The following is a 24751-nucleotide window of genomic DNA, read 5'->3' as shown; positions in this document are numbered from 1 at the left end:
GCACAGTCATCCCCTCTTTTCCATCTGTACCAATTTGCTGTAGATATTATTCTTTTGAGCCTTAAATTGCATAAAGCAGCGCTTACTGGCCATACAGAATTTCACCACCTTCACTCTTACTTCTCACAGTTTAAAACAATATGTGGCACGCACAGGCTGCTGTTTGCCAGTTGAACAACAAACCAACATTACATTTATGATTAATTATTGAGAGCACGTTTGGACTGTCGTAAACCGAGGACGTAATACGTTTATGTACAAAGGCAGACGGGTAGTACCAAATGAGTTTTGGCCAGCTGCCACAAATAATGTATGCAGTACTTCCCTTAGACTGCCAAGATACCTGTGGCGGTGGGGGCGTGGTTATGGCCGTGGTCACCATGACGTCCTTGAATAATTTGCTATGGTATATTTATTTAAAAAGGCTCCAAAAATGTATACATACATTTAAAAAAATCTGTTATTGTACAATATACTTAATTGAGATGTTTTCAGGTATCTATGAACTTTTAATGACTTTTTTATTAAAAACGACTAGCAACAAATCTGGCATTTTCTTCTGGTGTTATTATAAAATGTACTCGTGTTAAGAGACTACTTCTGTCCCTCGATGTCTCCAACAAAAGTGGCGAGCTGCAGCGAACATGATCAACTGTTCTTTGAATAGAATTATGGTGGTGGTAATATACAATTGAAGTTCAAGTGTGTACATAGAGTGCTTTAGTGATTAAGTTCATATGTTTTTGGTTACCTAATTTGGCTTCATCGGACGTAAAAATCATATACTATTCTATACAATTCACATGCTTGTACATAATAAATACAAACAGGAAAGGACACCCTCCACCTTTTCAACCCCTTCTTGGACTCCAAGAATCAAAAGAGTGGTGCAATGGCCTCCCATGCGACCGTGGGATGTGAGTGTTACTCTTTGGCCATGTTCTTTTAAATACGCCTGTATACATTTGGGATTGTGCACCCTACCAACCTTCTGAGCAGTTTATGTTTACACTTGCAAATGTGATCAATGAAAAACAAGAATAAATACAATTAAACATTGTGTGCACAATCACAATTGTTTGGTGTGTAGTTCAACATTGGTGTTGTGTGGGTGAATGAGGCTGTTAATTGGGGGCACATTACCCGAGGTGTGTTTCATTTAAACAGACATTCCATACAGGAATGATGGACTTTTGCTTATAACTACGACTTTTATCTCAGATAAACCTTATCTCTAATGTTTGGCTAACTTAAAGTGCTAAAACTGACACTAGCTGTTTTCCCCAGCAGTTGGATGCAGAGATGAAAGATGGCAGCTTCAGCGAAACGATCATGTCGGGAGCACAGAATTCATCTTTAACAGGTTAGGATTACATTACATCTAATTTGTTTTCTATATTAAAAAAAAGTCAACTACTTTTTCATTAAGCTGAGTAAGCATACACTGCTAAACTAAACCTTAACACCTGGGGAAATGACAAGTTCAGATTTTGCATTAGTAAATTGCAAGTAGAGGTGTCAAATGAGGAAAAAAAGAGTGAAATTTCTTGAAAACGGCATCTAACATTCAAAAATGTTTATGTCAGCTGATTAATAATTAAAGTACTTTGCCAAAAGATCCAATTAAGCACTAAAATCTGTCTTTTAGGTCACTTTCTACCAAACATTTACACAGTTAAGCCTGGGCCAATACTCAATAAATCAGCATATGAATTAAAGGCCTCCTGAAATTAGATTTTCTTATTTAAACGGGGATAGCAGATCCATTCTATGTGTCATACTTGATCATTTCGTGTTGTTGCCATATTTTTGCTGAAAGGATTTAGTAGAGTAGATCGACGATAAAGTTCGCAACTTTTGGTCGCTGATTTTAAAAAGCCTTGCCTGTACCGGAAGTAGCGTGACGTCACAGGTTGAAGAGCTCCTCACATCTACACATTGTTTACACCAGCAGCGAGAGCGATTCGGACCGAGAAAGCGATGATTACCCCATTAATTTGAGCGAGGATGAAAGATTCGTGGATGAGGAAAGTGACAGTGAAGGATTAGAGTGCAGTGCAGGACGCCAGGGTGTATCTTTTTTCGCTCTGACCGTAACTTAGGTACAAGGGCTCATTGGATTCCACACTTTCTCCTTTTTCTATTGTGGATCACGGATTTGTATTTTAAACCACCTCGGAAACCATATCCTCTTGAAAATGAGAGTCGAGAACGCGAAATGGACATTCACAGTGACTTTTATCTCCACGACAATACATCGGTGAAGCACTTTAGCTTCGGAGCTAACGTGATAGCATCGTGCTTAACTGCGGATAGAAACAGAAGAAATTAGCCCCTGACTGGAAGGATAGACAGAAGATCAACAATACTATTATTACTTCTACTATCAGGAGACACCGAACCAAACCCTGGACCTGTAACCACACGGTTAATGCCGTCCCGCCTGGCGAAGCCTAGCAATGCTGTTGCTAACGACGCCATTGAAGCTAACTTAGCTAAGGGACCTCGACAGAGCTATGCTAAAAACATTAGCTCTCCACCTACGCCAGCCCTCATCTGCTCATCACCACCCGTGCTCACCTGCGTTCCAGCGATCGACGGCGCGACGAAGGACTTCACCTGATCATCGGTGCGGTCGGCGGCTAGCATCGGATAGCGCGTCTGCTATCCAACTCAAAGTCCTCCTGGTTGTGTTGCTGCAGCCAGCCGCTAATACACCGATCCCACCTACAGCTTTGTTCTTTGCTGTCTTCATTGTCCATTAAACAAATTGCAAAAGATTCACCAACACAGATGTCCAGAATACTGTGGAATTATGTGGTGAAAACAGACGACTTAACTGGCCACCGTGCTATTCCAAAATGTCTGCTTCAACCCGTGACGTCACACGCAAACGTCATCATACCGAGACGTTTTCAGCCGGATATTTTGCGGGAAATTTAAAATTGCACTTTATAAGTTAACCCGGCCGTATTGGCATGTGTTGCAATGTTAAGATTTCATCATTGATATATAAACTATCAGACTGCGTGGTCGGTAGTAGTGGGTTTCAGTAGGCCTTGAATGAAAACATAAATAAATGAATATGTACTTGATAATTTTGTCAGTATCGATACATTGCCATGTTCGTGTGTCTTCGTCTCTCGCTTCCAAACAGGGCGAGAAAGGGTTTGATCAGTAGCACAATTAACCTTCACTCGTACAAACTGAGGGAATCCTCTTGTATGTCATCCACTATCTTTGTCTCTGTAGGTGGAGGTGGGGTTGCTCGCTAACACACACACACACAGGTTACAGCGACAGAACCTCAATAACTGCTAGTGAGTAGTACCGCATGGTAACAAAAATTAGGAGGAAAAAGGAACATGGCAAATCCAAATGTTCCAGTGTGTGAATATTTTGTCTTGAAACCAAATGCGTAAGATGTGGTCTTCAACAACAGACCAGTATGCTGAATTTGTTGGATTGGAAAATAATGACAATAAAAAAAACAACCACCCAACTGGCTAAAAACATTTTTTCAAGATAGTGCTGTGCGATATGGAATTTAAAAAAAATCTAACCCAATATAGGAAATGTTACTATTTTATATACAGCGGCTGAAATACGTATCTAACCCGGCACCATTTTTCTCACTAAATATATTTCCAAAAGTGCTATTGACATTAACATTTCACCAGATGTTAGGAACAAACCGAGTAATCCATACATACAAATAAAGTGGAACAAGTAAGATCAGAAATTAAGTTGTGTGTAATCATGTGAAATGACACGGGGGAAAAGTATTGAACAGGGGCAGGGAAAGCCAAGACAACACCCAAAATCTATCAATAATCAAACAGTAATGCAGCCCCTTGTCAGTGCAAATAAATATTAGCTGGTTCAGTTCTACTTCATGGCCTAGAAAAAGGTCTCATTGCCAAGGTTTGAGTCAATACATAGAATGCAGGTGATTGCTGCAGGGATATCGCTTCTTCTCACGGCGAAAAAGAGTCCTTTCTTGCCGGGAGAACCACTTGCCATAGCGTTGAACCTGATATTTCCATAAGGTAGACTTTCCTTTGTCCATTTATGCTCGCTTGTGGTTCATCAGTAGCAAGTGAACTGCAGCCTGAAAGGAACGTCTCCCCTGCTCTCCTCGACCTCGAACAAAAAGAACGAAGAAACCCAAAGAAAAACCTGAAATAAAAACAAAGGTCATAACCTTACCATACATTAGGGCAAGGGTCCCCAAACTACGGCCCGCGGGCCGCATCCGGCCCGCCAGCGTCCAAAATCAGGCCCGCGGGTAGTCCCAAGTATTAAAAAAATAAATATTTTTTTCTGTCTTTTCTTATCCACTTTGTACCGCTTGCCTAGTGTCTCCTAGCCACTCAGGGAAATCATACGCATATACTTATATATGTAATATATATATATATATATATATACACACACGCACACGCATTGGGTTAAAACAATTTGGCCGGGGGCCGGGCTGTGTGTGTGTGTGTGTGTGTGTGTGTGTGTGTGTGTGTGTGTGTGTGTGTGTGTGTGTGTGTGTGTGTGTGTGTGTGTGTGTGTGTGTGTGTGTGTGTGTGTGTGTGTGTGTGTGTGTGTGTGTGTGTGTGTGTGTGTACATACACACACATTGGGTTAAAACAATTTGGCCGGGGGCCGGGCTGTGTATATGTGTGTGTTTTATATATATATACATATATACACACACACAGCCCGGCCCCCGGCCAAATTGTTTTAACCCAATGCGGCCTCCGAGTCAAAAAGTTTGGGGACCCCTGCATTAGGGGAATAACAGAACCAATATAGCGGGTAATGAAAAAACACAAAATAAACAACAGTTAAACCTCACACAAAAATAAGACAGTTACTTGTACATCCAAAATACAAAATAGAACAAGACAAGAAACACAATGTAATGAACAAAATCCTATCATGCAAAAAAAATCATACATCGGAGAAACAGGGAGGATATTCAACACAAGAAAGAAATAACATCGGAAAGAATGTGAAAAAGAGACAGCTGGAAGGTTCACAAGAGGCCTAAAACAAAAATCTGCCAACTAAGAACAGCTGATACGCAACAAGTCATAGTAATCAGCAGACCCTTCTAAAGAACACCGATAACTGAGTTATTTTTCACATAACTCAGTCTCTCCGTTGTTAGCTAGGTATAGGAGGGTCTGGTCATGGTCCAGATGTCCAAAAAGCCCCCGCATCACAGACATACTGACATAAAAAGTAAGGTCTGCTTTGAAAATTTACAACTTACAGTGCATCCGGAATATATTCACACTGCTTCACTTTTTCCACAATTTGTTACGTTACAGCCTTATTCTAAAATGAAGACAGATGGCCCCTGTGGCGCACTTTGGGCACCCGTGCAGTAAAAGCTAAGTGTTTATGGCCGCTATAGTCTTAGTACTGTAGTATATTTGTTCATTCTCTGGTCACGTATGGACGCAAGTCAGCGCCAAGAGTAATAAAATCAGCTGGTCACATGGCGTTTTTTTCCCATGTGATAAAGAGGAGATAGACGGGGAAGTCCTCCTTTGGCTGCCGCCTTTTTAGATGTCCCCTTTGGGAATGTCAATGTTTACTTTTGTATGCACTATAAATCAACACAAAATCCGTACTTTGGAGCAATGTTCACGGACTGGAGCATTTGGCTTGTTAGCTTCCCGTCACAGGCGAGCGATGATGGATGGACAGAGACCGAAAATAGGATAAGGGGGTTAAGTGTTTTGTGTATATATAATTAATCCACTATTGCAAAATTCAAAGACTTTCACTCTGAAAATATTTTTGTTCAGGAGTGGATTATATCCACATATCCAAGATATCTTTAAGGAATAGTCAAATTTAATAACATGTGGGTAAAAATATAATTTCTTTAAAGTATGCATTTTGTTATGTGTCCACTAGTCATCTGGGACATCTGTACAGTTTTTGTTGTCATATTGTCGAAAAACGTTTCTTTGCCCACTGCCTGTAATAATATAGTACACTAAATTGTTTTTATCGGTTCCAATTTGCATAACACTAATGTTTGTCTTTATGTACTGTATGTTCAACTACAGTATGTACTACCAAAGTTCCTGCAGCATCCGTAGAGGTCAAGGCCCTCAATGAAATTCAGCTACCAACTGAATGGAAGAAGCACAATACTGGTCATGTTGACTTGGAGACACCTAAAGAGGAAAAAGGGAAAAGGGTAGATGAAAATGAAGCACAGCCACACTCTGACCGACCCAGGGAATGGACTGTAGTACAGCTATCTTTTTCTGAGGATCCTATTTTCTTCAAAGCACCTTGTGTTGATGACCATAAGAAGGTAGAGCTGCCTGCAGATGAACAGATCTTGCTAGAATCAACTCGTGTTGAGTCAAGTATGGCTGAAGAAGAGGACATAGAGTGTAGATCAAGTATGGCTGAAGAAGAGGACATAGAGTGTAGATTATCTTCTAATGAAGAAACTATGGAGATTTCGACAGAGGAGGAGGCGAGGTTGTGGCGGTACCCTACTTGTAGTGGTGGAGAACCCACAATGACTCCGTGTCATTCATCCAGAGAGAACGACTCAAAAAACGAAGTGGCACAGCATACTGACTGCAGTCAGCTCCAGGATGGTGAACGTCTAATGGTCTCTCCTAGTGCACATAATGGTAGCCCACTAAGGGAAAAACAGATTCTCTGTCAGCCAAAAAGCTGTCTAGAAGACCTGGAATTAGATAAAAACATTTCAATTGTGTTTAAAGGAGACAAGACAGAGGCACCGTCCTGTAAAAAGGATGATGCTGCAACTATCACCGGAAATATTTATGACCATATGAAAGAAACAGAGCAGTTCCCCTATGAGGCAAATGGATATCAACAACCAAATTACAACCTGATGGTTTGTGCAAAAGAAGACATGGATCAAGTGTCTGATGAGAAAGGTGGTGTTGCAAACTCATATAGTCACACAACCCAATCATCAAAGACTCTTAAAGAAACAGAGCATATTGTGGTAGACGGATGCCAGACAACAGTCGGGAGTGATCGACCAGTAGACAATTCAAAGTGTGCTGTGGAAGGAGAGCATGCAAAGAAAGTTACATTTATCTTGGAGTCGGAGTTAATTAATAGCTCAACATCATCTGAGGCCTCCATAGGAAGTGTGTCAGGTGAGGGTAGAATGTAGGATGCAACACTTGGGCTGGTGGATACAGACTGAAATTCACATGCATGTATTGATTTTTCAACAGGTGCACATTTTGGTGCTATATAGGGGTTATGGAACTAAGGTTCACAACACGGTGTGTAAGAATGGGAACGCATGAGAAGACTTTTACTTTTGCAAAACTGGACAACCAGTTAACATCGAAATGTCCTCTTTTAGTACATAACCTACCATTGTTCTCTGTTTGATTAATTTCACTTGATCAAACCTTTTCTAACATTCTACCACTAAAAAATAAATGTATGTTCGATTCCTGCTAATGTATCAGATCAATATTTGTATTGGCCAATTCTCATGGCTCCAATGTTGGAAGAGAAAAAGTGGAATTGACACCCCTAATTTTTATCCTAAATAATTACAGAGCTGAGATGATTTATTTTGGAATGATGTTTGTTGAAACTATACTCGTAACACCTTTTTATTGGATTATTTTCAGATGTTGAACCCAGCTATCATGATGAGACAAACACTGCTGAAATAATTGACCAAATGTTCGATGAGGTGTTGGAATATGCTGAAAGAATTGAGGAAAAGCGGAAGCGGTCCAATGACGAGGGGACACTTGGTCATGGCATCGCAGAAAAAGAGGATGTTGATATTGAATCAGAGCAGGGTAAAAACAACCAGATGAATGGCAAAAAAGAAGAGTGTGATGCAATTAAGAAGCTTGAAACCAATGGAGATGAACTGTTATTCCCTCCTACTGGCATTCTCTCTCCTCTCAGCAAGTCTGTAGAGGCTGCGGTAACCCCACTGGTAAGTTTGAATCTGCATCATATTTTGTGTAGAAACCTAAATAATTCTCCACCGACTGTAGAAAACGATAACTAGCTCATAACTATACAGGTATAGTTTGATGGCATGCTGGAAAGATATTTAACTTAAACTTTGTTCCATCATGGGGTTAAAAAATGAAAACACAAGCGACTGGAAGCCACCAAGGAAGAATACTCGCCATCTCTTCCCCTGACCCCAGAAGAGACTCCCCTGTCTCCTCTTTACAGGTGAGCACTGTATTTGTTTGCTAGAATGTACAGGTGTGGTTTTAATAACACCGTCGTAGCCAAAAACTACTTTCTTAGCTACATTGGTGTGTAGGGATGGCTACTGGGCCTGGGCCCATAAAACGTTTGCTCAAAGATATATTGACCTACAAATTATTGCCGATAAACAATATTATTGTCAACATTACTTTAAGACCAAATTAATCACTGATGTCATGATAAGACATATAATGCATGTATATTATTTAATAATGCAATAAATGTTCATTTCTCAAATATTTTAACATTGTAATTGGAATGCAAATATTTAAATATCCAAGTTAAATAAAACAAACAAATAATAAATATAAAATGTAATTTTACACTCACTAAAATCTTTTAACCAAGTTGTATTGTTTTAAATAACTAAGATACATAGACACACAATATACTTTATTGGAAGAGGAAACATTTAATATTGTCCTGGCTTCATAAGCGCCACATTATGTTTTTTGTATGTTTAAATATGTTATCTTTCTTCCATTTTGTTTTGTAAGCGTTTTAGAAGGTTTTTCTTAAATAAATGCAAATTGGGTGATTACTTCGTTTAACTTACGGTGTATGTGTCATCACGCTAGTTCACTTCCTGTTGAACACACCTGTCTGTTTCAACACGACACTGCGGACTATATATCGATCACTTTGTGCAAAGACAGCACAGCCTTTATGTTCGATGTGTATGCTATATCTAAGTTGTTTAAACAAGAATATGCTTAAACTAAAAGCGCTAACAAGCTTCTGCAGTTGCAATGTTGACATACTGAGCTGCTGTTCATGATCATCTGTTAGCTCGTGAAAGCTAATTCTAGATCAGTGGTTCTCAAACATTTTTCAACAAGTACAATGTGATGGATGCACTCCCATCAAATTCACATATCACATTCACATATATTTTCATGACATCTGGCTTGTATATTCCTTTTTAAACTCGGGGTGCTCAAAGACTTCAGGCGTACAGCAGGAATTTAGCCTAATACTACTTAAATAATAAAGTAGTGGAGATGGTCACGTCTGATGGACAGCAAGCAAGTATTGTGGATATGCCATTAATGATTGTGTGAGCTTGGAAGAGATCAAAATAAATATGTGGTAGCCACCCTTTGGCGCGCTAAAATTAACAACGTTGAGCTGTTGGTGGTAAATGAACATTAGCTATATTGAAAGTTTGTACCTTAACTGATAATTAAAAGGCCCTCCTGGTCACAACAATCCACTTTTTATCGTGTTTCCTTGATTTGAATATATTCATTTGCAGTTAACTTTTATTTTGTGGTTTTAAACATGCTGCTATTATATCTAGCTGCATGACTGTGAATATTGTTTAGCGATGTTAAAAAGTTACGTTTCGTCTTTACTGCTTTATTTGCCTTATTGTTGCTGTGTAAAACCGTTTTACTGCTATCATTTCACTCCGTGTTTTGACAGTATTGATGCCTACCGTACACAAAGGCAGAGTGAGATGCCCACCATTCAGAGTGTCACTCCGGGGCTTCAGAGAAAACTTCCTGAAAAGCCTCAGCTTCAATCATCCACTAACACCAAGGAGAAAATAGCTGTGTGTACCCAAATAACACGGTACAATGATGACTAGTGTGTGGATGCTATGACATTGGCCATTTCGTTTCTCCAGATGCTAAATGAAGAAGCGGCCAAGCTGCAGATTGTCATTAACCAGACCCTACAAGCTCTGAGCTGCTGTACTGATGAAGAGCATGGACAAGGTTCGCTGGAGGAGGCGGAGGCTGAAAAGCTGCTACTTGTGTCTTGTATGTATACCACAAAATATTTCTTCATCATCATGGTTACTGAAAAGCACTGAAGCTGTCGTTACAGTTGATTAAACCGTTTTCACGTGTTGTCTGTGTGTGTGTATATATATATATATTATATATATCCCATATATATGATATATATATTAGGTGAGAAGCGCTCTGCAGTTTTAGATGAAGTGGCCAGGCTGAGGGAGGAGAGATGTTTGGATTCTTCAGGGGAGGAACATGTTATGCAGCAGCCCTGCAGAGGGACTGTCAACATCTCAAACATTCAACTTCCTCTCAAGGTCGAATTTGTCTGTTCCTCACGCAACCACGCAGGTATTTTGTGTTACTTGAACAGGTATTCCTCGTTTTATGATGTATTTTGTTATGACTCCTTCACATAAATTGATAATAGCTGTTAGTGATGGGTTAAATGATACAGAATCATGGCTGCATTATGAAACACAGTGTGATAATGTGTCCCTCGATATCTCTGAGTGTGCATCACATTTAAAAAAAAAAAAATTGCTCATCATTCAGAATCCTTATGTGATACAAGACCACATGTCTTTTTATATATATATATATATATATATATATATATATATATATATATATATATATATATATATATATATATATATATATATATACATTCTAAGTTGGGGCTATTCAACTGCATAATGAAGAGGGCCGCAGTTTTAAGAGCCCAAGGGCTCAGGGGCTGGACATCGAAATTTGGATGTTTTGTCTGAAAGTGTCTGCGGGTTATATTCCTTTGAGACTGCGTTTCCTTAATTACAAAATAAACACACCAACTTTCACACTGCACTGTCAATAAATTAATTATTCTGCCCTCACTACTTTTCAGCATGTGCAGCTAGACAGATCATTAACAGCATGAAGAAACAAAAGCTCCAGAAATTGAGGATTGATGTTCCTTCTTTATAAATATTTTCCTTCCTCAGTTTTAGTTCTTTACACTTTTTCCTTCAAATAAGTATGTAAGACAACACGACCACAAATACAAAATACATCACTATGTCAGGAATTTTAATACAAATTAAACTAAATATTTTACTGCACGTCTACTAGTGCATTAAACACATTGTTGCTGTTTGTCTAGAACAATGTTTTTGTCAGGGTTGAATGAAGTCATCTTCTACTCACCCCACTGCTGTTTCATTGTGACACATATTCCTTGCTGTTGCCCCCTGTGGGCAAACCCTTGTTTGAATGGTTCTGTCTTCTACCGCTTGTCCTTTTCGGGGTAGCTGGAACCTATTGCTGGCACTTCCCCTGCTCTCTTAAAATGTAATATCTAAATGAAACTACAAAAAAGGTCAAACTGAAGTGTGAGATAATTTAGATCTTTTAGCGCCAAACAATGTAAATTTTGATATAAGTTTTCTGTTTACTTTAGGCTCATTGACTATGGTTGTGCGTTTAATATCATTCATAATCATAGATATTTATTTTTGGAAAAAACAATTCAATTTGCTATTACCGGTAGTTTATTTTGCAGGTCATATGAAGTGGCTTTTTTAATCCAGCAGATGGTGCCATTATGAAACTAACACAGATAGGCTCCAGCCCCCCCCTGTGATTGACTTTTAGGTACAAGTTCCAACTTAAGCTAAAACTTTGCTTACAACGTAAGAACGAAGCTTGTACATACAGGACCATATATATTTACCAGGGTTTCTGCGGGTCATTAAAAAGCATTAAATGGATTTAGCAAAAATAGGGCCTTGAAGGGCATTAAAAAGCATTAAATAAGATGTCCAAAAGCATTACAAAAATTTTACAATTGTTGGCCTGGACCAATAAACCAATTAATTGAACAATTAATTAAAATGAACTTGATAACTTTGTCGTCATCGATAAATTGCTATGTCCGTGTGTTTCTTGGCTTTGTCTGTGGCTTTCAAACAGGAGACGAGTTTTTACTCTGTGCATTGCGCTCAGCACCTGAGCACGTTTGACAGCAGAATTAAATGAACAGAGTGAATCCTTTTGTGAGTCATCCACAATCTGGTCCGGTATCAGCAGACGGTACTGCTAGCTTACACACACGCAGAATACACGGAAGTTGCCTCGCTAGTCGCGTCTCGCTCATGAGAAGCCCAGCTAATTAGGTAACAAAAGTTGGGAGGAAAAAATATGATTATAAAGTGACATGTACCTGTGTGAATATTTCATTTGCAAACTGAATGAGCAATATGAGCCTATCAGTACGGACGAACTAGAAAGTATGGCAAAAAAAAGACAAAACAAATTACCCGACCCAGTTTTTCCAATTGGAGAAAAACTGCACTTCAAGATGTTTAATAATTATTGAAGTGTTTTTGCTAACATTGATTGAGATTACATTTAATTTGTTAGTGTCTGCATATTGTTTACCTACTGCATTTAGGACAATTACGTTTCTGTCCTTAGAATTACAATGGTAAAAAAATACTACAGTAATGAAAAATGTTTATTACTTTTGAAAGGTTTGCTTGCATTGTTATTAAATATTATACTGCTCAATTTGGCCATCGTTATTGTATACATCAACCATTTTACAATCTCATTGCCAAATGCTTACAATTACTTGGCATCTATTCAAAGGTATCACTGTGAAATGCTTAAAATTTTGTCAATACAGACAATTGTATGCTTTTGACTATATATGATAATGATCTGCAGTAGGACATAAGCATTACATTTGTTTTAAAGTTCCTTAAAAAATAGTTTTTCTGATACCTGCTAAAACTCCGTTTACTAAAATACATGACATGTACAGCTATGGGATAGCCAATTTAATTTTGTCAATTGAATCAATCCTTTCAGGTCGTCCAAGTCACTATTTCTTCATTCTGATGCGCTACGGCGCTTATAACATCGTCGCCACGCCACTGGCAACAGCAGCAACTGCTCAGAATGGAGACACCATTTCTTTCCCCACTTCCGTCACACTGTGAGCTGTTCAACACACATTTCCTGCATAAGTACTGAAAAAGTATGCTTTTGGAAATAAATACATTGCCTCTTCTGTGTCCTAACATTTCAGGAAGGATATTCGCTCAACTTTCGAAATTGATGTAGAAGTGTACAGCTTGGTGAGAACACACAAATGACTCTATAATAACTGAATTAAGAATCAAAGTACAAACCCCGTTTCCGTATGAGTTGGGAAATTGTGTTAGATGTAAATATAAATGGAATACAATGATTTGCAAATCATTTTCAACCCATATTCAGTTGAATATGCTACAAAGACAACATATTTGATGTTCAAACTGATAAACATTTTTTTTTGTGCAAATAATCATTAACTTTAGATTTTGATGCCAGCAACACGTGACAAAGAAGTTGGGAAAGGTGGCAATAAATACTGATAAAGTTGAGGAATGCTCATCAAACACTTATTTGTAACATCCCACAGGTGAACAGGCAAATTGGGAACAGGTGGGTGCCATGATTGGGTATAAAAGTAGATTCCATGAAACGCTCAGTCATTCACAAACAAGGATGGGGCGAGGGTCACCACTTTGTCAACAAATGCGTGAGCAAATTGTTGAACAGTTTAAGAAAAACCTTTCTCAACCAGCTATTGCAAGGAATTTAGGGATTTCACCATATACGGTCCGTAATATCAGCAAAGGGTTCAGAGAATCTGGAGAAATCACTGCACGTAAGCAGCTAAGCCCATGACCTTTGATCCCTCAGGCTGATTAGACCAAAGAGGAAAAGAACCATCCGGATTATTATAGGCGCAAAGTTGAAAAGCCAGCATCTGTGATGGTATGGGGGTGTATTAGTGCCCAAGACATGGGTTACTTACACATCTGTGAAGGCGCCACCAATGCTGAAAGGTACATACAGGTTTTGGAGCAACATATGTTGCCATCCAAGCAACGTTACCATGGACGCCCCTTCTTATTTCAGCAAGACAATGCCAAGCCACGTGTTACATCAACGTGGCTTCATAGTAAAAGAGTGCGGGTACTAGACTGGCCTGCCTGGAGTCCAGACCTGTCTCCCATTGAAAATGTGTGGCGAATTATGAAGCCTAAAATACCACAACGGAGACCCCCGGACTGTTGAACAACTTAAGCTGTACATCAAGCAAGAATGGGAAAGAATTCCACCTGAGAAGCTTAAAAAATGTTTCTCCTCAGTTACCAAACGTTTACTGAGTGTTGTTAAAAGGAAAGGCCATGTAACACAGTGGTGAACATGCCCTTTCTCAACTACTTTGGCACGTATTGCAGCCATGAAATTCTAAGTTAATTATTATTTGCAAAAAAAAATAAATAAAGTTTATGAGTTTGAACATCAAATATCTTGTCTTTGTAGTGCATTCAATTGAATATGGGTTGAAAATGATTTGCAAATCATTGTATTCCGTTTATATTTACATCTATCACAATTTCCCAACTCATATGGAAACGGGGTTTGTAAAATGACATGCATATACAGAGTTTCCCACAGTTTGTCGGCCTCAAGTGTTTTGTACACTTTAAGAAATGCTAATGTTTTTATAAAAGGTGCCCAGCTTTCCAAAAACATTTCCAAAGCATACTGTTTTTAAATAAAATGTGTAATGTAATCTTCCCAATTTTTAATGTGCTTGTTTTTGTGCTGTCCAGTCCCACACCTCCGTGATTAACAGTAGCATCGACCGCATCACCACCAAGTCAAGGGTATGTTACATTTATCCTTCTTGTGCCAATGTAATATTTATTGGCAAAACCATGGTCTCAGTTATGTTCCATTTGCAGGTAACTCCCAGGAAGCTGCTGAATACCATAACAGTGAGTATCTTGCATGAATTGTGATGTGCTGCTCGACTTTTCTAATGCAGACTACTTTTTTTTTTTTATATATCAGAGAGCCAGCAACAGTCTGACAAGTAAGCTGACTTTTTTTTTCTTCATTCACAGCACATTTTTAGAGCTTGTTTGATGTTGAAGGGGTTTGTGCAACATTAGTACTATGAGTGATACGGTCATGAGTTTTTCTTCTCTTCCATCAGCTGCTGCTATTCCGGCCCTGAACACTCGTCGCTCCAGTAACTTTACTTTGGTGGGCTCCCAAAAGATCACTTTATCCTCTCTGGGACACAGCAAGTTCTCTTTGGATAAGGTAATAGTTTCAAAAGGGCCCAAAAGTCAATAACTAATTTATAAACAGTGGAGGAAAATACTATTTTGTAGTCTATAATTTGTAAGGAAGGTTTATTTGAACAAAGATAGAATAGCAACAGAAACATGAACTGCGTTGGTGTGGTTGCAGCTGACAGTAGCCTGTTAATGAACCAGTAGAGTGGACAAAACAAGTTGACTGTATGTACTTTATTGTATCCATTAAACCTTATCCAATTGTATTTACAATCCGCAATGTGAAAATACTGTCTAAAAATCACAAAATGCCATAAATTCTGTTTTCCATTTTGAATATTCCGCTCCGAATACCTTTTGGCATTTTCCGTAGATTCTCCATCACGATAAGAACGTGTCTGCACTCTGACCATATCATCAGATCAGTCACACTGTAAATATGCAAACATTGGAAAGAGATGAGCTGTTTATCATTCACAATCCTTATGTAAGGCAGTAACACACATGCTTGGCTTTTTTATGCGTAAATAAATAGGTAACAGTTGAGTCAACAGATCGAGGGTACTGTACTGCGCCCGTTATACTCTCTCTAAAAACATTCAGAAACCGCCAACAATACTCCATTTACATGTCGTGATCTGAAAATTAACCAAATATGAGCGATATTGGTATTATAAGTGCCAACACATACGGTCTATTTTAGTGACGCATTTATAGCAATGAGCTAATGCTAGCTTACGCTGCTATTGTTGACACACTAAGCTTGCGGCTGCATCTGTTTTGTCTCAAACTTGCTAAAAGTTCATTTGAGATCATAATTCATGCATGCATACTTGGTAGTAGACAAATGTGGCCATGGACTTAGAGGCTGGTGATGGTGTAAAAGGCGGTAGTTCCTGCAACTTTTTTTAACCCTTCGTGAGGCTTGTGATTGAATCTTCATCTAAATGCAATTTTGTGAGCGTCCAATCGGTCAGCAGCCCAGCGATAGTGGAAATATTGTATCGGAAAATCTTGGATCAAACCCCCGCGGCTTCAGCCTCAACTCTGAGGATGTCATGGATCTTCTGCATGATATGAAAACATACAATCACAAAGCAGTGACTCAAAAAAAAGATAGTTAGATCCTGGCGTGGCATAGAGTTACCAAGTGACAGCTTCAAATTAATTGGTAATTTTGAGGACATCTGAGCTTTCCCAGAAGGCTTTCTACACAAAGTACTAAATCGGATCAAATACTAATTTATTTGAAACCTTTATTTCATGTTTTTGTTTATAGTCTGTCTTTTAAACTAACGCTACCATAAAGAATGTCAGGAGTTAACTTAGGAAGTAAGAGATTAATTATGAAATGTTTGTAAATAGTGAATGAGTGATGAAAGATAACATTTAATAAATGTGAGGTATTGCCATGGTTTGACTGCATGCTGATGTCTGCACTTTATTTTGGATGTCTGCACTTTATTTTGGCACACGGTGTGGGTCACTGGTGATGTAACCTGTCATTTCCTGTCCCCTCCCCTTCCTGTCTTTTCTGCTTCCTGCGTTCAGATGAAACTTGAAGGCAAAATCAGGAAGCTCCTGGGAGATGAATTTCAGGAAAAGGTCTCACGCTGCAACGTTAAAAATGTCACTTTATCACCAGTTTTTTGTTTTGGATCCTCCTCCCCATTTTACAAGTTTTTAAACAAAACATTTTCTACACAAGAAATGTGCCAAGAAGTAATTATTATATTACATTCCACTTTCATATATAACATGGAAATATTTGATTTCAAAGCCGTTTAATTAAATCAATAACATATTGGTGGAATATATCAGTAAATAATAGATTAATAACGTTGATAGAATAGATCAATAACATTGATGCAATAGATCAATAACCAAGCGCAATAAGGATATTGATGGAATAGATTACGAACTAACAGATCAATGATATTGATGTAATAGATCAGAGATTCTCAAACTGTGGTACGTGTAACATTAGTGGTATGTGGGCTCCATCTAGTAATACGCCAAAAAAATCACTTGATGAAAGTACAATGTTTTATTTTCCTATATTCAAACACAGTGATACTGTTCAAACTGTGTGTAATGTTACAGAGGCCAACATATTAAATATATGAATACTTAGGCCTACTACGCTATTGTATTTTAATGTCTGTCATTATGGTGGTACTTGGAGAGTCAAGTTTTTTCTGACCTGGTACTTAAAAAACACAACATACTAATCTTAACGGAATAGATCAATAACATTGATGCAATAGATCAACAACTAAGAGCAATAACATATTGGTGGAAAAGATCAATAACTAATAACATTAATGGAATAGATTAATAACAAATAGATTAAAAAAACATTGATCGAATAGATCAATAACCAAGAGCAATACCTTATTAATGGAATAAATCAATGACATTGACGTGAAATGTTCTTGTGGTGTAGTTTTTAAATGTTTGGAGTGTGTCATGTTGTGCAGGTGCCTTTCCTCTCTCCTCTGGAGGGAAACCTCTACCTGCAGCTGCACAGTGAGAGTCACTCCCGTGTGCAACACCATGGCTTCCTGGTCAGTCAACACACCACTCATTCATAACCATTTTACATGTCAAACTTATGAGCTCATTGTTTCCCTGGTCATTGCAAAGTGTACTCACACACTCAGACCAGGGGTCCTCAATGAAATTTGTCCAAGGGCCAGAATTTGTCTCAGCAAACAGTGTGAGGGCTGGTGAATTGCTTCAGACTAAAGGGTTAGCACAGAAGCCCAATAAATGGTTGATCGGGAAGGCTATTCCTAACAATCACGCCCCTACACACCTGCGCTGTCGTTGTAAACATGGGTGTTTGAAGTCTCCCAGTATAACTACAGAGTCACCAGTGGGAATGCTCTCCAGCACTCCCTTAATAGGCTTCAAGAAAGCTTGATACTCTGAACTGCCAAACAGCCAGGACTAAGGCTGTGTAAAAATAAAAGATTTGATTGATATCGTAAGGTTTTGCAATATCGATAGCTGCCAACAAGCCATCCGGGGCATAAGAAAGAAAGTGAGGGACTTACTAACATTATTTTATCACCCAATTCTCCACAGACCATGAAAATACACAGTAATAGAATACATGAAGGTATAGGGTATTAGAATAAAGTAAGATATCTAGTAATTAGGGCTGCAACTAACGATTAATTTGATAATTGATTAATCTGTTGATTATTACTTCGATTAATCGATTAATAATCGGATAAAAGAGACAAACTACATTTCTATCCTTTCCAGTATTTTATTGAAAAAAATCAGCATACTGGCACCATACTTATTTTGATTATTGTTTCTCAGCTGTTTGTACATGTTGCAGTTTATAAAAAAAAAATATAAAAAAATTATAAAGAAAATCTTTATAAAAAAAGATCCAACGAATCGATGACTAAATTAATCGCCAACTATTTTTATAATCGATTTAATTGATTAGTTGTTGCAGCCCTACTAGTAATACAGTACAAACTCGATTTATGAACCTAATTGGTTCTTGAACAGGGTTCGTAAATGGAGAAGGTTGTATAGTGAAGTGAACTTTCTCCATAAGAAGCAATGTAAATATGAATAATGGGTTCTAGCATCAGCAAAATTCCCTATTTTAGTTAAGGTTTGTAAACTTTGAACACAATATAAAGTGTTATACAGTACTGTATATCAAACAAACCTAAAGAAGTAATTGATCAACTTTCTGTTAACAAGCCAAAACAATTTTGTGTGTGTAGCGCTTAGTCACCAAAGAAAAAGCGCTATGTAAATATAATTTGCTTCACTAGTGATAACATTAATGAAATAACACTAACAACATGATAACATTAATTACATAATGATAGCATTAACAACATAATGACTAACTGAATTAACTACATAATCATAACTTAACAACATAATCATAACATTAACATAATTATTATATAAGGGTAACATTAACTACATAATGATAACCTAATCATAACATTAAAAACATAATTGGCGGAGGAATAAAGCAAACTGAAACATGTTTGTTGTCCACAGACGATGTTTGAGTTAATCAGTGGATTAGGAGTTTGGCATCGTCGATATTTCACGCTGGATGGATGCAGCCTGCGTTATTGGAACCATCCTAATGACAAGGACAGCAAGGTTGGAATCATTTCATTCATCAGCCACTGAGTCGTCGTTCTTTGTCTTCTAAACCCTTTGTCTTCTAACAGGAAGCAGAAGGTGTCCTCTCGCTCTCCAGCTCTCCCAATCAGTGTGTCCGGCCCGTCAAGAAGGGCTCATGCGCTCGACCTTTCACCTTTGAGCTGGTGAGCGCTGTTCCTCAGGACGACAGTCAAGAATCCTTGACCAAGTGAGTTTTATTAACACATTCTAATTAAATGTGTACTTCTTTCTTCCATTAATGTGAACCGATCGCTTGACTTATTACATATGATAGATATAAAGATGCTAGATATTACAAAGAAAACGTCACAGGATTGTAAAATTCTTCATACCAACTCGGAACTTAGGAATGAAACATGAACAAATGCTTTGGCAGTGTTTAACTTTAGTGGTTTTACTTAAATTTGTTTCCACGTAAAAGACCCTCATTTTGTAAGATGTGGCGGCTTTTATTTTGCCATGGCGCCATGCCACAATCAATTACACGTAGGGGAAACTTTGGTCTGGCAAGCAATAGTGCCAAGGAGAAGCCTGAGCTTAAAAAAACAAGTGAGCTGCGGTCGATTTTTCAGGCTTCAAACATGACAATGAATGAGTTTTTGTCTTAATAATTATTTTTTTGGGGTTGCGAAACAACGACTTTACGAGGCAACGACACTTAGTGTACCTGTTCAAAAATGATCCAATGTTAGGGATGTAACGATATCAGAGTCTCACGGTACGATATTGTCGTATATGTTCAAAAAAAGCTTTGGTAAAAATGCCATGTTGTGTAAAATGAAGTGGCACGAATGTTTAGGATAAACACGCTTACTGTAATTAAACACAAACATAATGCTAAAATGTTCTTATCATATTTGTTTACTACAAACACGTTTTTCTAACTGCAAATAATGAACATCTACTAGTTATTATACAGGTTAGGGAATGTCAATGAAGTTTCGTTGAATGCGTTGTTAAAGTGACTTAAAGGCAGACTAGATCGCTCCCATTAGCTGCATCGCTAACCATCTAGAACACAGGTGTCAAAGTCAAATTTCACTGAGGGCCACATCGCAGTTATGTTTGGCCCCAGAGGGCCGCTTCTAACAGTGAATACTATTATTACACCATTTTTGTATGCATGTATTTTATTTCTAGATTTTTTTTAAACTAAAATGTCAAAAAAATATGGTAAGTTGCAATAATTTCGCCTCAAAATGTAGTGTATATTACTGTAAATGGAAGAACAGTGCTGCTGTTTTTATGGTAAAAAAAAAAAAAAGGCAGCTCAGTTGCCAGAATTTTCTGTTACTGTAAATTAAAAAAACTGCAATTTAACAGTAAAATTTTGGCACCTGAGCTGCCAGTTTGCTTGTTTTTACCGCAAGTCAACAACTGCAGATTTTTTGGTGCATTACTGTAATGCCAATACGGCACCACGGTTTATTACAGTAAAGTTTTTTTTTTTCATTTAGAGAAAATTGCTGTAAATTTCACAATTTTACCATGAAATCTATTGCTACTTTTACATTACACAATTTGATGGATAACTTGCTTTGAAATCATTATTATTAGTATTTATTTATATTTAAAAAATGGTTTGAAAGTTTGAGAATATATTTTTGCATAATTCGACAACATTTAAGTTAACATAATTTGCGAATACATGGAGTACATATATTGTTTTTCTCCCAAAATAGAAAGACAGAAAACATTTAGTAAGAAAGTTACAGTCCTTTATTGATATTATTTCCAGGCTTTCGAGGGCCACTTAAAATGAAGTGGCCCCCGGGCCTTGAGTTTGACACCTGTGACCTAGAATGAGCCGATTATTATATATTAGAATGTAAAAAAAACCTTTTGTCTTTTTGTCTGTCATAAGGATTATGAAAAAAATGTCAGTTCACCTTCAAAACATTCCCAACAACACCAAATAGCAGTGGAAAGTTATGTTGGATCTGGAGCTCATCATTAGCATGTTTCTTCTTCTGCTGTATGTATGTATGTTGCCACATAGCAATAACACAGCATAACAATCGCCCCCTAGTGGACGGGAGTATGGCAAACATTCAAATGAGAGAGAGTATGGAAACTAGGACAGTCGGTTTGAAGAAAAAAAAGCGAATAATTTGATAAATCAGACTAAGTGCAGCACAACTCTTCAATGTTTACTTACAGTATAGTCAAACTATTATTTATATCATGTTCTGTCAGTAGAAACGTTCACATTTCAGCCGACAGGAATTCCACTTCCAATAAAAACATGTTGCAGTAGATTGTACATGATTTTTATCTTTTACACACACCAACATTTGTAGTACAATTGGAAAAATGAATCCGACCTTACAAGTTTCTCATTGTATCCCATTGGGTTGAGTTTTTTCTTGCCCTGATGTGGGATCTGAGCCGAGGATGTCCTTGTGGCTTGTGCAGCCCTTTGAGACACTCGTGATTTAGGGCTATATAAATAAACTTTGATTGATTGATACTCAATTACTTGAGAAAGAGTGAAAAAAATACTCAAGTATTATTTGGATGACTACATTTGACTTTTACTTGAGTCGTATTAATCTAACGGTACTCTTTACATAAGAACTATTTTTGACTACCGTATTTTTCAGACTATAAGTCGCAGTTTTTTTCATAGTTTGGTGCGACTTATACTCAGGAGCGATTTAAGTGTGAAATATTAACACATTACCGTAAAATATCAAATAATATTATTTAGCTCATTCAAGTAAGAGACTACACGTATAAGATTTCATGGGATTTAGCGATTAGGAGTGACAGATTGTTTGGTAAACGTATAGCATGTTCTATATGTTATAGTTATTTGAACGACTCTTACCATAATATGTTACGTTAACATACCAGGCACGTTCTCAGTTGGTTATTTATGCGTCATATAACGTACACTTATTCAGCCTGTTGTTCACTATTCTTAATGTATTTTAAATTGCCTTTCAAATGTCTATTCTTGGTGTTGGGTTTTATCAAATAAATTTCCCCCAAAAATGTGACTTATACTCCAGTGTGACTTATATATGTTTTTGTCCTTCTTTTATTATGCATTTTCGGCAGGTGCGACTTATACTCCGGAGCGACTTATACTCCGAAAAATACTGTAACTAAGTTATTACTTATTGATCCGCATACATACTGTATTTTCCGGATCATAAGGCGCACCGAATTATAAGGCGCACTGCCGATGAATGGTCTATTTTTTAAAATCTTTTTTCATATATTAGGCGCACCGGATTATAGGGCGCATTAAAGGAGTCATATTATTATTATTTTTTTCTAAATGTAAAACACTTCCTTGTGGTCTACATAACATGTAATGGTGGTTCTTTGGTCAAAATGTTACATAGATGATGTTTTACAGATCATCTTCAAGCCGCTTTCTGACAGTCTCTTCAGGATGCGCCGTTTTGTGAGGGGTTTTATTTACGTGGCTCACCTTCGACAGCGTCTTCTCCCCGTCATCTTTGTTGTAGCGGTGTAGCGTGCAAGGACGGGAGTGGAAGTGTCAAAAGATGGAACTAACTGTTTTAATGACATTCACACTTTACTTTAATCAATAACGGAGCAGCATCTCCTCATCCGTAAACAACAACAACGAAAATGTGTCCCGGGAAAAACCGTCCGACCGGAACTCCAATAACTAAAGTTCCTTGGGTGAATAATGTAAATTCACTACACTGGTATGTTTTAGCGCTTTGATGGTGAGTTTACTGACAGATATAAGTAAGAACTTTACAGTATTTTATATTAAAAATGGCTACAGCGGAGGATAAATGTCCCATAACAAGAAGATAGAGAAAAAGAAGAAGCTTATCAACTACGGTGTCAACACGGACTACAAAGGTGGACGCGTGCAATTTTTCTGGAATTATGCAGATCCTAAATACAGATCAGCAGGTAACAAAATGTAAGAAAAGTTGCTTTTGCATAATATTGCGAAACAAAACGCCAGATAATATGTCTTACCTTATACACACACCATAATAATACTCGTTGTTGAAGCACAGTACAATCCATCAAGCGGTGCGGCTTCATAGCTTACCAAAGTCGTACTAAATTATGTTGATAGATTTTTGAGCGCCGTGTGTAATGTTCTATATTTTCAATGGAACATATAACATTTTGGTGTTGTTTACTCGAGTCATATTGCCATCATATTGCAGTCTACACGTATCTCTTATGTGTGACTGCCATCTACTGGTCATACTTATCATTACGCCATGTACCAAATAAAATTGTTTCAAGGTCGGTAAGCAAAACCAGAATTATTCCGTACATTAGGCGCACCGGGTTATAAGGCGCACTGTCGAGTTTTGATGGGGGGGAAAAGGATTTTAAGTGCGCCTTATAGTCCAAAGAATACGGTAGTTTTGTTTGATGACGTTTGTTGGCAAGTAGTTGTGTGTATTATTGTAGTATAATGTGTGTCATAAGTAAAGTTGTGTTTGTTTAGGTGTTGGTTTTCTGCGGACACCAACCAGGAGAAACTTGATTGGATGGAGAAGTTGAAGCAAGCTCTCCTGGACTTCAACACGTGGAATTCCACATCAGCACAAACGCAGCAAAGCAGCAACTCCAGTGTGAACCTGAGGGAGAGCATCCTCTAAAGCTTTTTTTTCTCTTTTCTTTTTTTGCACACATTTTCTTTATTTTAATTGAAGGCCAATCCTTGTTTTAGTTTTGCTTCCATTTGATTATTTTACTTTGTCTTGTTTTTGTTTTTTTTCCATTGATTTTTGGGGCTCAAACATTTGTGTTCAATACCTCTTGTTGTCATTGGAGCCTATTCAAGTATCACTTCAAAACAGCAGAAGAAGAGAAATATTTGACTAAATATCTCAGATTTACTTTCACTTTTTGTTGTGTGCAACCTCTACACAGATTCTTACTGTGAAGCAGACGTGCTAACAGCTAACCCGCTGCCCTTCTGTCAAATACTTCATGCTGCTCATTTTGTACTTTTTTGTGTATTTGTATAAACTGGAAGGAAATATCTATGTGAAGTTATCAAAAATTACAGTTGGTTATATTTGCAGTAATGGGGTCTTTTTTTCTCTCAGATTTTGTATGTTAATATGATCATATATATATAAATATATATATATGTGTGTGTGTGTATTTAAGCACTGGTGAGATTTGATGCTGATCAAGTTTGGTTAATGGTTACTCGCTTTTGTTATAAAAATGTCAGCTCGTTCTATGTATGGAATTGAAATACCAATAAAATTAATTCATGGGAAATGAGTTTCTACTAAAATTACACATACTTTCACTTAATTCTTTAACTGGTACTAAAGGTTTTAGAATATCTCAGCTTGACAAGACCCGACAAGTTCTCCCAAAAAAGGATATAAATATAGCAACAAAACAATGCAGGTAGGAATAATGGTGCTCTCTTTCCTGACTCACATTGACTTAACTGGAAAGGCAAAGTCCAAAATC

At 37.7% G+C, this 24751-nt stretch overlaps 1 protein-coding gene across 10 annotated transcripts in view; it reads left to right on the top strand.

Annotated features, from left to right (window-relative positions):
- anln2 (anillin, actin binding protein 2) overlaps window positions 1-24344 on the top strand; it is a 40503-nt gene extending 16159 nt beyond the window's left edge. The window contains exons 7-26 of one of the 10 annotated variants that reach the window (XM_062022401.1): window positions 831-917; window positions 1288-1363; window positions 6078-6381; window positions 6418-7163; window positions 7656-7975; window positions 8144-8223; window positions 9688-9817; window positions 9893-10028; window positions 10182-10355; window positions 12855-12981; window positions 13075-13123; window positions 14657-14710; window positions 14789-14821; window positions 14898-14919; window positions 15043-15152; window positions 16679-16732; window positions 17608-17694; window positions 19172-19279; window positions 19351-19490; window positions 23763-24344. In XM_062022401.1, the coding sequence (XP_061878385.1) occupies window positions 831-917; window positions 1288-1363; window positions 6078-6381; window positions 6418-7163; window positions 7656-7975; window positions 8144-8223; window positions 9688-9817; window positions 9893-10028; window positions 10182-10355; window positions 12855-12981; window positions 13075-13123; window positions 14657-14710; window positions 14789-14821; window positions 14898-14919; window positions 15043-15152; window positions 16679-16732; window positions 17608-17694; window positions 19172-19279; window positions 19351-19490; window positions 23763-23916 (2991 nt within the window). In that variant the 3' untranslated portion in view covers window positions 23917-24344. Of the gene's footprint in view, window positions 1-830; window positions 918-1287; window positions 1364-6077; window positions 7164-7655; window positions 7976-8143; window positions 8224-9687; window positions 9818-9892; window positions 10029-10181; window positions 10356-12854; window positions 12982-13074; window positions 13124-14656; window positions 14711-14788; window positions 14822-14897; window positions 14920-15042; window positions 15153-16678; window positions 16733-17607; window positions 17695-19171; window positions 19280-19350; window positions 19491-23762 lie in introns of all 10 variants that reach the window. The other 9 variants (XM_062022400.1, XM_062022399.1, XM_062022404.1 and 6 more) reach the window with 9 other exon arrangements.
- Window positions 24345-24751: the final 407 nt, after the last annotated feature.

This window comes from Entelurus aequoreus, linkage group LG16, assembly GCF_033978785.1.
Source record: "Entelurus aequoreus isolate RoL-2023_Sb linkage group LG16, RoL_Eaeq_v1.1, whole genome shotgun sequence".
NCBI classification, from domain to species: domain Eukaryota; kingdom Metazoa; phylum Chordata; class Actinopteri; order Syngnathiformes; family Syngnathidae; genus Entelurus; species Entelurus aequoreus.
This window is presented reverse-complemented; position numbering and strand designations above follow the sequence as displayed.